A 13,841-nucleotide genomic window follows, 5' to 3' on the forward strand; every position below is an offset into this window, starting at 1 on the left:
AAAAAGAAAAGAAAAAAAAAGAAAGAAACTTTGGTGGGAAGAAAAAGGAGAAAGAAATGAAGAATTTTATTGTTCTTGTTATAAGTATAATTCTAAAAAAGAGAATTTAGATAACTGACATTCCTCTTATAAAGGGACAATACTTGATACATTATATGGAGGCACACAGAATAATATGAAAAACAAATTGGTTGCTAGGAGCATTCTAGCATTCTTGAGGAATACAATTACAACATCAAACAATTTGGAAAAACTAAAATTCATATAATCTGTATTTTTTACCATAGATCTTCCCTTTGAATTAATAAGGTCTTGTGTGTAGACAAGAGTTTCTTTTGTTTATCATTTTCTCAATGAACATAATGATTTTAGAGGATTAAATTTTGACCATATTTCCTTTTTTTTCTTTCAATCATTCAATATACCTTTATTGAATGTCTCCTATGTATTGGAAACTGGAAAAGGTACTGAGGCATTAGGAATCAATTTATATCTTGACATTCTGTGATATTTTTAAAATTTAACATATGGGTTAATTTCAGCATGAGTTTTAAAATATGTAATTATTTATTTACATAATAGGATCCAAAGTGTGAACATATTAAAATATGCACTCAGTTGAATATTAGTTGCAAAATGTAGTTATTTATAATTAAATATTTAGAGGCTTTTGTTCATTTTAAATGCTGAAAGATAGTACTTTTTTCTTTTAGTAAAAAAAGACAAACTCAACTCTTGGCTCTGCCATTTCCTAGCTATTCTACATTTTACATGAAACATTTTACGTATCCTATTGAGTATGTTTCCTCTTCAGTAAAGTGTTGACACTCATACCTAACAGGGAGGAGAGTGTGAGAATTAAATAAAATAATGTATGTAAACATATAAGCCAGGTAGTAAATGTTAATAAATGAAAGCTATTTTAATAAGTGAATATTTTCAGCAATGGAAAAATCAGTGTTTTTTTTATGCTGGACAAAAGAAAAAGAGCTTATTATTAACTAAATCAGAACTTGTAGTAGTCCACCCCTTATCCACAGGGAATACATTCTAAGACCCACAGTGGATTCCTGAAACTGCAGATAGCACCAAACCCTGTATATACTGTTTTTCTTCCTATACATACATATCTATGATAAAGTTTAATTTATAAATTAGGCACAGTAAGAAAATATCCAAATATCCAAATTTCCAGCATGACTCCTCTTGCGTTTTGGGCCATTAAAATTTGGGTTACTTGAACACAAGCACTGTGACAGCTGAATTGTTACAGATAACTGACTAATAAGTGGGTAGCATATAGAGTGGATACACTAAACAGGGGGATGATTCATGTCTCGAGTAGGATGGCATATTTCATCATGCTACTCAGAATGGCACATGATTTAAAACTTATTAATTATTTCTGGAAAGTTCCATTTAATATTTTCAGACTGAGGTTGACCATGGATAACTGAAACCAAGGAAAGTGAAATCACAGATAACAGGGGACTACTGTACTATAGATGAGGGAAAGTCCATAAGGTGAGATCCAGAAAATTTTAATAGCTTACCTGGGACTAAAGGATCCAGAATTTTTGTTAAGTAACCAGGATTCCTGATATCTGGCCATTTTTCTACTAAACCAGCCTACCTTTCAAATGAGTCACTATAGTTTATTTTATGGTTTTTACTTTCTTTTGGATTATTTTCTTTTAAGTTCATATTAAATTTTCTAAATGAGTTTCCAGGTACGCATCACACTTTTAACTGAAACATACTGAAGATAATTTAAACAAATGCAATTATACTATATCATATAAATTAAACTGTGTATAAACTGGAAAGTGGTTGCACCTGTGTTTATAATTCTTATTTAATGAAACAATCAGTTAAATATTTTAATATAATATGAACATACTTCTAAGGCAATCAGTACATTTTAGGATTACGAGAAACCTGAAAATATAGGATATTCAGGAATCAAACTGCCCCTCTAAAAATTTATGAGAGAGGAAATCTGTGGTAAACCACAATCCTTTCATACAAAAGTGTATGAGCAAGTTCTTATCTATATTGAAATTATTTAAGAAGATGATTTTTCAGAATGAGTTTGGCAGAGGCATTTGGAGTAGTTATCCTTAAAGGAATTCTGAAGAAATACAGAAAACTGAAGAAACAGCTGTGAAATTCTTTAAATTTTAAAAATTGTGAAAAAAATATTTGACAAAACTTCAGCTTTCATGTTGCAATAATATGATTGTAAGTTTCTTAAAACTGTCTTTAAAGATGAGGCATACCATATTTAATATTTTTTTAAATGCCTTTGGAAATAGCTATTCTACATATTTCACAAGGATCTTATTAGGCAACCTAAGTATAAATGTCACAGTTCTAAAGTGGACTACAAATTTTATTTCTTTAAAGTATCACTAATGAACAATAAATGGTCATTTACCTTTATATTTTTATAGAGAGGTTCCTGGAGATAACAATATAAGAAGCATAACCACAATTGAGATTTCAATAAAACCTACACACTTATTCTTTTTCACATCAAAAAAAGTAAGCTTATAAAACTTCCCTAGATAAACTTTCTCTATTCACTCACACTGCAAATAAAGGAACAATGAAATTTTCTCTTAATTGCTTTCATTATTACTTTTAAATTTCAATTCATTTCTTGCTGGCCAAATTTCTCTATTGTTATTGGAGTACACACACTTACAGCTCATGAGCAATGTGCTGCTTTTTAAATAAACATCAAGGAGGCAAAACTACCTCTTGACACAGTAAACTTGCTGACCCCCAGATGCTTTGTTTTTTCTGAGATGTCAAGGGACGTTGGAACCTGGGATTTGTTTATGATCCCAGGAGTTTTCTACCACTGGGATGAGCTGCATATGTAATACGAGAATACAGGATTTCCTGAGTGATCTTCACTAAGGTATCCCATGAATAATTAACTAGTCAGATCAAAAATATTTCTTTTGAGATGATGATTCTACCTTTGGATAAAAAAGGCAAAAAAAAATGGGTCATTTTTGATTGTTTGATTTTTCATTATTCCTGAAGAAAAAAGAAAAGTTGTTGGTATATATCATTTCTGACATAAAGGTTACAAAGACGCAGTTCTTGAGACTGTAAAAGATACATTCGCTGAAGAGTGTTTTAGTCCATGTAATCCTTGTATTTTCTTTCCAATCTGCTCCCTCTGGGTGAATATATTTCTACTTCTCAATATCTTGGCAGCACAGGAAGCTTAGATATAATTGCTCCTATCAAATTCTAGATTTATCATTTTCTATACTACTATATATACAAGTATATTATTCACTTTCATTTCTGTTTGCTTGGACCTGGAGGGATATAGTACTGACATACCACTCTTTCATCCTTTTTCTAAATATTTTATATTCTTGCATTAAGAAAAGGGTTTTAGAATAGATACTGATATACAGAAATATATAGTCAAAATTAAATGCTGCAGGATCATGCAGGCAACACCTAATTCTTCCAAGGGTGGGGAGAATGTAAGACCCTGAAAAATTAAAATTAGCCAGTTTTTTAATATAATTTATGTGATTATTTTTATGTTTTCATAGAGACTATGTTGTCAATGCATGCAAAACAAAGCGTAATAGCTTTCCTTATTACAAGAAAAGTACAGGAATATACTTACTGTAAGGGACACATTCATACTGCACTTCAAGGTATTTATAGGTTCCCGGACATGGGTCTGGAAAAACATCGGGACCTGCCACCACTGCACACTGGGTTCTGTTATTGCACCTGAAGTCAAAAGAGAAGAAAAGAAAATAATAATAAGTTTCTACATAGTTAAATCATTATTAACACCAATACCAATTTTATTTTAGTTCCTAATTACACGATTTAAATAAGGTTTTGGTCAATTTAGGGTTTCAGACTTGTTAAGGAAATACCTATAGTATACCTAAAAAAAACCTAGACATTAAAAAATTCATTCAGTTTATTCATATTAACTGATTTAATATTTGATTGAACACAGCATGATTTTGAGGTAGCAGTTAAATACTGCTTAAGCAACATTAACTGGACCATAGGATATTCCCAATGTGAAGACAGGACGATTTGGTAGGAAAAACTCACTCTCTTATAAAAAAATAATTAAGAAAATAGAACCACAGAGCTTTAACTAGGCAGTAGTAAAATAAATTCACTGATTATCATATTATTTACTTTATAGGCAATGAACATATGGTGTTGAAATGCTTTTAGCCAAACCTAAAAAATAAAAACAGTAAAAATATTAAAATATATCTAAAAATTTAATTTATATAAATTAATATAATAATAAACTAATCCCATAAGTAAAACCATTTTTAAGAATGGGAGTCGGGGGAAGATGGCGGAAGAGTAAGACGCGGAAATCACCTTGCTCCCCACAGATACACCAGAAATACATCTACACGAGGAACAACTCCTACAGAACACCTACTGAAGGCTGGCAGAAGACCTCAGACCTCCCAAAAGGCAAGAAACTCCCCACGTACCTGGGTAGGGCAAAAGAAAAAAGAAACAACAGAGACAAAGAATAGGGACGGTACGTGCACCAGTGGGAGGGAGCCGTGAGGAGGAAAGGTTTCTACACACTAGGAAGCCCCTTCGCGGGCAGAGACTGTGGGTGGCACGGGGGGGAAGCTTCGGAGCGGCGGAGGAGAGCACAGCAACAGGGGTGCGGAGGGCAAAGACGAAAGATTCCCGCACAGAGGATCGGTGCCAACCGGCACTCACCAGCCCGAGAGGCTTGTCTGCTCACCCGCCGTGGCGGGCGGGTCTGGGAGCTGAGGCTCGGGCTTCGGTCGGAGCGCAGGGAGAGGACAGGGGTTGGCGGCGTGAACACAGCCAGAAGGGGTTAATGCACCACGGGTAGCCGGGAGGGAGTCCGGGGAAAAGTCTGGACCTGCCGAAGAGGCAAGAGACTTTTTCTTCCCTCTTTGTTTCCTGGTGCGCAAGGAGAGGGGATTAAGAGAGCTGCTTAAAGGAGCTCCAGAGACGGGCACGAGCCGCGGCTGTCAGCGCGGACCCCAGAGACGGGAATGAGACATTAAGGCTGCTGCTGCCGCCACCAAGAAGCCTGTGTGCGAGCACAGGTCACTATCCACACCTCCCTTCAGGAGAGCCTGTGCAGCCCGCCACTGCCAGGGTCCCGAGATCCAGGAACAAGTTCCCCGGAACAATGCACGGCGCGCCTCACGCTGGTGCAACGTCATGCCGGCCTCTCCCGCCGCACGCTCACCCCGCAACGTGCCCCTCCCTCCCCCGGGCCTGAGTGAGCCAGAGCCCCCGAATCAGCGACTCCTTTAACCCTGTCCTGTCTGAGTTAAGAACAGACACCCTCCGGCGACCTACACGCAGAGGCGGGGCCAAATACAAAGCTGAGCCCTGGGAGCTGTGCAAACAAAGAAGAGAAAGAGAAATCTCTCCCAGCAGCTCAGGAGCAGCCGATTAAAGCTACACAATCAACTTGATGTACCCTGCATCTGTGGAATACCTGAATAGACAACGAATCATCCCAAATTGAGGAGGTGGACTTTGAAAGCAAGATTTATTATTTTGAAACCATTTCCTCTTTTTGTGAGTGTGTATGTGTATGCTTCTGTGTGAGATTTTGTCTGTATAGCTTTGCTTTCACCATTTGTCCTAGGGTTCTATCCGTCTGGGTTCTATTTTTGTAATTTTTTTCTTAATAATTATTTTTAATTTTAATAACTTTATTTTTTTTTCTTTTGTCCTCTTTCTTTCTTTCTTTCTTTCTTTCTTTCTTTCTTTCTTTCTTTCTTTCTTTCTTTCTTTCTTTTTCTCCCTTTTATTCTGAGCCGTGTGGAAAAAAGGCTCTTGGTGCTGCAGCCAGGAGTCAGTGCTGTGCCTCTGAGGTGAGAGAGCCAACTTCAGGACACTGGTCCACAAGAGACTTCCCATCTCCATGTAATATCAAATGGCAAAAATCTCCCAGGGATCTCCATCTCAACACCAACACGCAGCTTCACTCAACAATCAGCAAGCTACAGTGCTGGACACCCTATGACAAACAACTAGCAAGACAGGAACACAACCCCACCCATTAGCAGAGAGGCTGCCTAAATCATAATAAGTCCACAGACACCCCAAAACACACAACCAGATGTGGACCTGCCCAGCAGAAAGACAAGATCCAGCCTCATCCACCAGAACACAGGCACTAGTCCCCTCCACCAGGAAGCCTACACAACCCACTGAAACAACTTTAGCCACTGGGGACAGACACCAAAAACAACGGGAACTATGAACCTGCAGCCTGTAAAAAGGAGATCCCAAACACAGTAAGATAAGCAAAATGAGAAGACAGAAAACCACACAGCAGATGAAGGAGCAAGATAAAAACCCACCAGACCTAACAAATGAAGAGGAAATAGGCAGTCTACCTCAAAAAGAATTCAGAATAATGATAATAAAGATGATCCAAAATCTTAGAAATAGAATAGAGAAAATGCAAGAAACAGTTAACAAGGACCTAGAAGAACTAAAGATGAAACAAGAAATGACAAACAACACAATAAATGAAATGAAAAATACTCTAGAAGGGATCAATAGCAGAATAACTGAGGCAGAAGAACGGATAAGTGACCTGGAAGATAAAAGAGTGGAAATAACTACTGCAGAGCAGAACAAAGAAAAAAGAATGAAAAGAACTGAGACCAATATCAGAGACCTCTGGGACAACATTAAACGTACCAACATTCAAATCATATGGGTTTCAGAAGATGAAGAGAAAAAGAAAGGGACTGAGAAAATATTTGAAGAGATTATAGTTGAAAACTTCCTTAGTATGGGAAAGGAAATAGTTAATCAAGTCCAGGAAGCACAGAGTCCCATACAGGGTAAATCCAAGGAGAAACACGCCAAGACACATGTTAATGAAACTGTCAAAAATTAAATACAAAGAAAACATATTAAAAGCAGCAAGGGAAAAATAACACACAAGGGAATCCCCATAAGGTTAACAGTTGATCGTTCAGCAGAAACTCTGCAAGCCAGAAGGGACTGGCAGAACAGATTTAAAGTGATGAAGGAGAAAAACCTACAACCAAGATTACTCTACCCAGCAACGGTCTCATTCAGATTTGATGAAGAAATTAAAAGCTTTACAGACAAGCAAAAGCTGAGAGAGTTCAGCACCACCAAACCAGCTTTACAACAAATGCTAAAGGAACTTCTCTAGGCAAGAAACACAACAGAAGGAAAAGACCTACAAAAACGAACCCAAAACAATTAAGAAAATGGGAATAGGAACATACATATCGATAATTACCTTAAATGTAAATGGACTAAATGCTCCCAACAAAAGACACAGATTGGCTGAATGGATACAAAAACAAGACCCATATATATGCTGTCTACAAGAGACCCACTTCAGACCAAGAGACACATACAGATTGAAAGTAAGGGGATGGGAAAAGATATTCCATGCAAATGGAAACCAAAAGAAAGCTGGAGTAGCAATTCTCATATCAGACAAAATAGACTTTAAAATAAAGACTACTAGAAGAGACAAAGAAGGACACTGCATAATGATCAAGGGATCGATCCAAGAAGAAGATATAACAATTGTAAATATTTATGCACCCAACATAGGAGCACCTCAATACATAAGGCAAATACTAACAGCCATAAAAGGAGAAATTGACAGTAACACAATCATAGTAGGGGACTTTAACACCCCACTTTCACCAATGGACAGATCATCCAAAATGAAAATAAATAAGGAAACACAAGCTTTAAATGATACATTAAACAAGATAGACTTAATTGATATTTATAGGACATTCCACCCAAAAACAACAGAATACACATTTTTCTCAAGTGCTCATGGAACATTCTCCAGGATAGATCATATCTTGGGTCACAAATCAAGCCTTGGTAAATTTAAGAAAATTGAAATTGTATCAAGTATCTTTTCCGACCACATGCTATGAGACTAGATATCAATTACAGGAAAAGATCTGTAAAAAATACAAACACATGGAGGCTAAACAATACACTACTTAATAACAAAGTGATCACTGAAGAAATCAAAGAGGAAATCAAAAAATACCTAGAAACAAACGACAATGGAGACAGGATGACCCAAAACCTATGGGATGCAGCAAAAGCAGTTTTAAGAGGGAAGTTTATAGCAATACAACCCTACCTTAAGAAACAGGAAACATCTGGAATAAACAACCTAACCTTGCACCTAAAGCAATTAGAGAAAGAAGAACAACAACAACAAAAAAAACCCCCAAAGTTAGCAGAAGGAAAGAAATCATAAAGATCAGATCAGACATAAATGAAAAAGAAATGAAGGAAACGATAGCAAAGATCAATACAAATAAAAGCTGGCTCTTTGAGAAGATAAACAAATTTGATAAACCATTAGCCAGACTCATCAAGAAAAAAAGGGAGAAAACTCAAATCAATAGATGTAAAAATGAAAAAGGAGAAGTAACAACTGACGCTGCAGAAATACAAAAGATCATGATAGATTACTACAAGCAACTCTATGCCAATAAAATGGACAACCTGGAAGAAATGGACAAATTCTTAGAAATGCACAACCTGCCAAGACTGAATCAGGAAGAAATAGAAAATATGAACAGACCTAGCACAAGCACTGAAATTGAAACTGTGATTAAAAATCTTCCAACAAACAAAAGCCCAGATGGCTTCATAGGTGAATTCTATCAAACATTTAGAGAAGAGCTAACACCTATCCTTCTCAAACTCTTCCAAAGGAAGATCAACACAGGGAGATCAACTCGGTGCTTTGTGACCACCTAGAGTGGTGGTATAGGGAAGGTGGGAGGGAGGGAGATGCAAGAGGAAAGAGATATGGGGACATGTGTATATGTATAACTGATTCACTTTGTTATAAAGCAGAAACTAACACACCATTGTAAAGAAATTATAGTCCAATAAAGATGTAAAAAAAAAAAAGAAGAAAATAAAGAATGGACTCCTGTTCCTCATGTACAGCCAAATAACGACACTAACCTTACAGATTTCTATTCACAAATGCCAATATCCTATACTTTAAAATAACTTTAAACCTCCAAAGAGAATAATCAGACATCAGTATTGAAACAGAAACACAAACTAAGCATATTTTTTGGCAATTGGGCTAAACAGATCTGGGTTAGCTGATTCACTCATGGGTAAATAAATATACATATAATGAAATTGATTCCTACTCTGAAAAAGACACTCAAGGTCAGAGTGGCCTCATTACAGTAAATTTTACTCCGAAACTTTCTAGACCCAATAGAGTTCCTCCCTTCCTTCCTTCCTTCCTCCCTTCCTCTCCCTCCCTCTCTTCCTTCCTTCCTTCTTTCCTTCCGTTCTTTCTTTCCTTCCTTTCTTAAAAAGATGCTTCCTTTTTTCATATGACCAATACGTCTGAATCCTTGCTAGGCTACTAGTTGGATAAAGAGCATTTAGGGCAGAACTCATTTTGATTTAGAGTGAAAATTTTTTGAGTTTACTCAAGGCTATCATTTGCCAGCCTTACTGAGGATTTTATTTAGTCCCTAAATTAAAATTGATTCATTAGTAAATGTCTTAAACTGAAAAATACATTTCGTGTTACCAGTGAAAGATTAATAAAAGCCAATATTCCATTCTCCTCAGTCAGTTTACCATAACAACTAATCCTGAGGGTTAACATGTTCTAAAGTTCTCTTGTGTAGATTTAGTGTCTAAAGATGATTATCAGACAATTGTATAATAACATTAATGTAAATGTGGCTGTCCTCAACATGCATTACAAATAGGTAGTGCAAATATTTTAGTGCTGACACTTTTTAAAAATAGCGGTACTTTCCTGTTACATAGAAAAACCCTTTAGAGGAAGCTGTCTCAAGTTAAAAGACATGTTTTTGCAGTTAAAGCAATACAGTTTTCACAACACGCCTTGAAAAAATAAACTCATAAATCTGTCTCAGGATTTTATACAATGAGCAGCTGTATAAACTCAGTTATATCCATAATTGTTACAGAAACAATCAGCTATTATCAGAAATGTAGTCAAAGTAGAAATAATGAAAAATGAAAGTATACATGATAAAATTTGATGATATTTAAATATTCTGTAAATATAATATTATTGCTGATCTCAAATAATTAAATTATAATGTTTAAAATAAATATATATATATACATATTATATATATTATGTTTTTTTCTCTTGGTCTACTGTTGATTTACTGCCTACTATCATCCTTTTTTTCTAATTACTACAGCTCTTATAATAATAAAATTAATTTACAATCTGTGTGTATTCTTATAATTTTCAGATGTAAATGGACAATTACAAATCTTTTATTATTTAAACAATCAATGTTTGATATCAACAAACCAAATTACTAGTCATTTTTGAGTAGGGCATAAAGGTTAAAATTTACAATTATGGAAGTGTTTGTTTCACAGAAAATTGTCTTGAATCAAAAGAATTTCACATGGTTATATATGTATAGATCAGATATTAAAATATAATATGGACATTAGACACATCCATCCATCCATCTAGTTATCTACACATGTGAACTGATCATTTGCATATTATATACTATTTAATTTACAAAAATACTAATTATTTATGTATATGTAAAAAAACTGAAATAAGCGACATTTGTTATGAACATTAGACACTGTGATGAGTCCCAAATATCTTACTTAATGTTAACCAAAGAAAAATCAAGAAAGCCTTCTACCTGATGAGATAGTGTATGTGAAGAGGTATATAAACCAACACATTCTACACAAATAATATACTGCAGTCATTGTCATCATTGTTCTGTAGAAAACAATTCTTTACAGCATTTACTTTTCAAAATAATTTATATTCTATTATGATTTCTATACCAAATGCTTTTTATAAATTAAGATACTGAAAAATCAAAAGGTAGGTAACATCTGGAATATTATTTTTGTATAAGATATAATACTGATTGTTTAAAGACTAGCTACATTTCAAAAACAGGAGTTTAAAAGTCTTTCTTTCTTTTTTATGATTTCAGTCACTGTGAGTCAAAATTAAATTAACCTTAATATTAGATTAAAGATTATTGATCAATTTACACCAGTAAGAGTAATTTTATAATTATATCAAAGTCATCAAAAGTAAATTCATCCTAAATACTATTGATGATAAAAGGGAAATAAAATAATTGAATGTTCCAATATGCTTTACACTCAGATTTTTCTTTATATATACTTTTAATTTAAATATAAAAAATGATTTTCAGTAACCCTGATATTAAAGATATTCTTAAAACCCATAGTAAAGGATGAGAAAAGACTACAATGATATGATCAAATGTATCCTAATCTACTAGTAACCACAGAAAAAAATTGCCATAATCTTATAAAAGCATTAAGGCTTCAACTTTTGATAAAAGTTTCAATATTTTTTCATCGGAAAATTTATGCAATAAAATTTTTCTACCCCAACAATAGACAATTTTCAAATAAAGTATTTGATTAAAAAAAAAAGCAGATGACAATAACAAATACCAGATAGAATTCTCAAAGGAATCTCTTTGAGTTTCAATTTTTACATATATAACATGGAGGTCAGTTATTTTACTACCTCACAGAGTTGACGTGCTTATAAAAATGCATTAAAAATTTGTAAAGTATCACATAAATGCACACGGTATACTATTTGTTGCTGTAACTATCCACATTGTTATCATTATTAACATCAGTCATTTGCTTTGGGATGGATTAATAACACTTCATTCCATATAGACTGAGTCTTTTGAGAGAAACCTACAACATAGAAGAAGTGACACACAGACAAGCACATAGATGCTTTGGATTGAGAGTAGAAACAGGAAAAAACAGATTCATGTTTTTTTAAAAAAAGAAAGTCAAATAAATTAGTTGTATGCAAAGTACATTATCCAGTATACCATAAATTTGAAATTTATACTAATGTTTTAAACTTATCAAACATGTTCACATATATCCTACTTGTCACTTCATTTTGAGATGAATGTTACTAGTACCAATTTCACAGAGGAGGGAATAGGTATGATGATGTTGAATAACTTTTCAGACTCTCAGTAATCAAATAATAGTCACTGGACTCCAGAACAGTGACCTGAAAACCACTATCCTATTGTCTCCTGAGTGTGTGAGTCATACATCTCATGGTCACTATGGGAAACTAATTTAATTCACTCTTTTTTTTTTTTTTTTTTTGGCGGTATGCGGGCCTCTCACTGCTGTGGCCTCTCCCGTTGCGGAGCACAGGCTCCGGGCGCGCAGGCTCAGTGGCCTTGGCTCACGGACCCAGCCGCTCCGTGGCATGTGGGATCTTCCCGGACCGGGGTACGAACCCGTGTCCTCTGCATCGGCAGGTGGACTCTCAACCACTGCTCCACCAGGGAAGCCCTAATTGACTCTTATATGTTATCAGCAGTACTATGATGATCCGATGAGGTAAAGATCAGCTGTGAAATATCTAACTGGCCCAGGATTCATTCAGTTGTGGTGTGAATCAGGCATTCCAAGGAAGCTCTGAATTTAAATTAACAATACAAAAACAGGCCCTCTCAGTTCAAACTGGAATGAAGCAATCAGAAAGATCAATCTCTGAACATAAGGTGGAAGGAGTAATAAGATAAATGAGTATTTCTTTATATATAGACTATTCCAAAAGAAAAAAGGAAACACAAAAACATGCCATTTTCATTCAACCCACATTCAAAGCTCCATCTTAAGTATATTTGCCATCTATTGATAAAGTTTATTTAATAAATATTATGTAATATGTTGAATGCTATTGGTTATTAGCACTAATTTTAAAGTAGTATTGCTTAACTTAAAAAGAAGTCTTATGATGACTGCCAGGGGAGATAAACATAATTACAGGATTAGAAATTAGATACAGAATTATTTGATGCTAACTTATTCATTCCAATATGATTCATAACAGTATAAGAACAAAATTGGTTAGGAACGATAATGAAAAAGTCACCTCTGGGGCAAAGAAGTTCCTTTATTTGCCACAACGTACTGCAGCATATAATAAAAATGATATTGCTAGGTTTATGCACATATCATCTATTCAGTAAGTTCTTATTATATATAAAATAAATGAACCAACCTCTTTTCTGCTAAATTTAGGAAAGTGATGTTTGTTTTAACGTCCATACCTAGATAAAAAGTAGCAGCCCATTTTCTCCCGTTTAGTTACAACAAATTTATAGATGAAGCATATAAAATGAATCTTAAGTATAACTATGTTTTAAAACATTCTTACATAAGAGACATATAAGGATTGTATTGGTTGGTTCCATAGCTCTAGTAATCTAATATGGTACAATTAAAATAATTTAAATAAAATATTGTTGTATTTCTCTACTAGGAGGGTAATTCATAGGGCTCTCCCTTAAAAAATCCAATTACATATTCTTATTATGCTCTTAAGTCAGTGTGTACAAAAAAGCCAATCCTACGAATGCTCAGAAACGTCTCTATTAATGCTTCATATATAAAACTCCATTTAAAATAATTCGAATAACAAGATATGATGGCATAAAAAACATACTTTGTGGGTGTCTCTTTGTTAGCAAAATTAGTCATATGAATTTATATTAGTATTTATCAAATGACTGATGAAGAAATACATACACTGTGTATACTCAAGTAATTCACAGCATCTAAAATATGGCAAATCAGTGTCTAAATCATATAAGAATAAGGCATTATATTCCAAGAGAAAAATGTTTTAAAGATAACTATTCATGCAAAACCCAAGGTACTACCATCATGACACATCAGTATTTAAAATCTAA

The 13,841-nt window shown here is 34.5% G+C and overlaps 1 protein-coding gene across 22 annotated transcripts in view; it reads right to left on the bottom strand.

Moving 5' to 3' along the window:
* The window catches only part of ADGRL3 (adhesion G protein-coupled receptor L3), a 581,523-nt gene that overhangs the window by 394,277 nt on the left and 173,405 nt on the right, over positions 1 to 13,841 (bottom strand). For all 22 annotated transcript variants that reach the window (XM_081254129.1, XM_081254127.1, XM_081254128.1 and 19 more), the window contains one exon: positions 3,662 to 3,771. In XM_081254129.1, coding sequence (XP_081110255.1) covers positions 3,662 to 3,771 — 110 coding nt within the window. The remainder of the gene's footprint in view (positions 1 to 3,661; positions 3,772 to 13,841) is intronic.

The sequence above is a fragment of the Mesoplodon bidens genome (assembly GCF_964165515.1).
Source record: "Mesoplodon bidens genome assembly, chromosome: 1".
NCBI lineage: Eukaryota > Metazoa > Chordata > Mammalia > Artiodactyla > Ziphiidae > Mesoplodon > Mesoplodon bidens.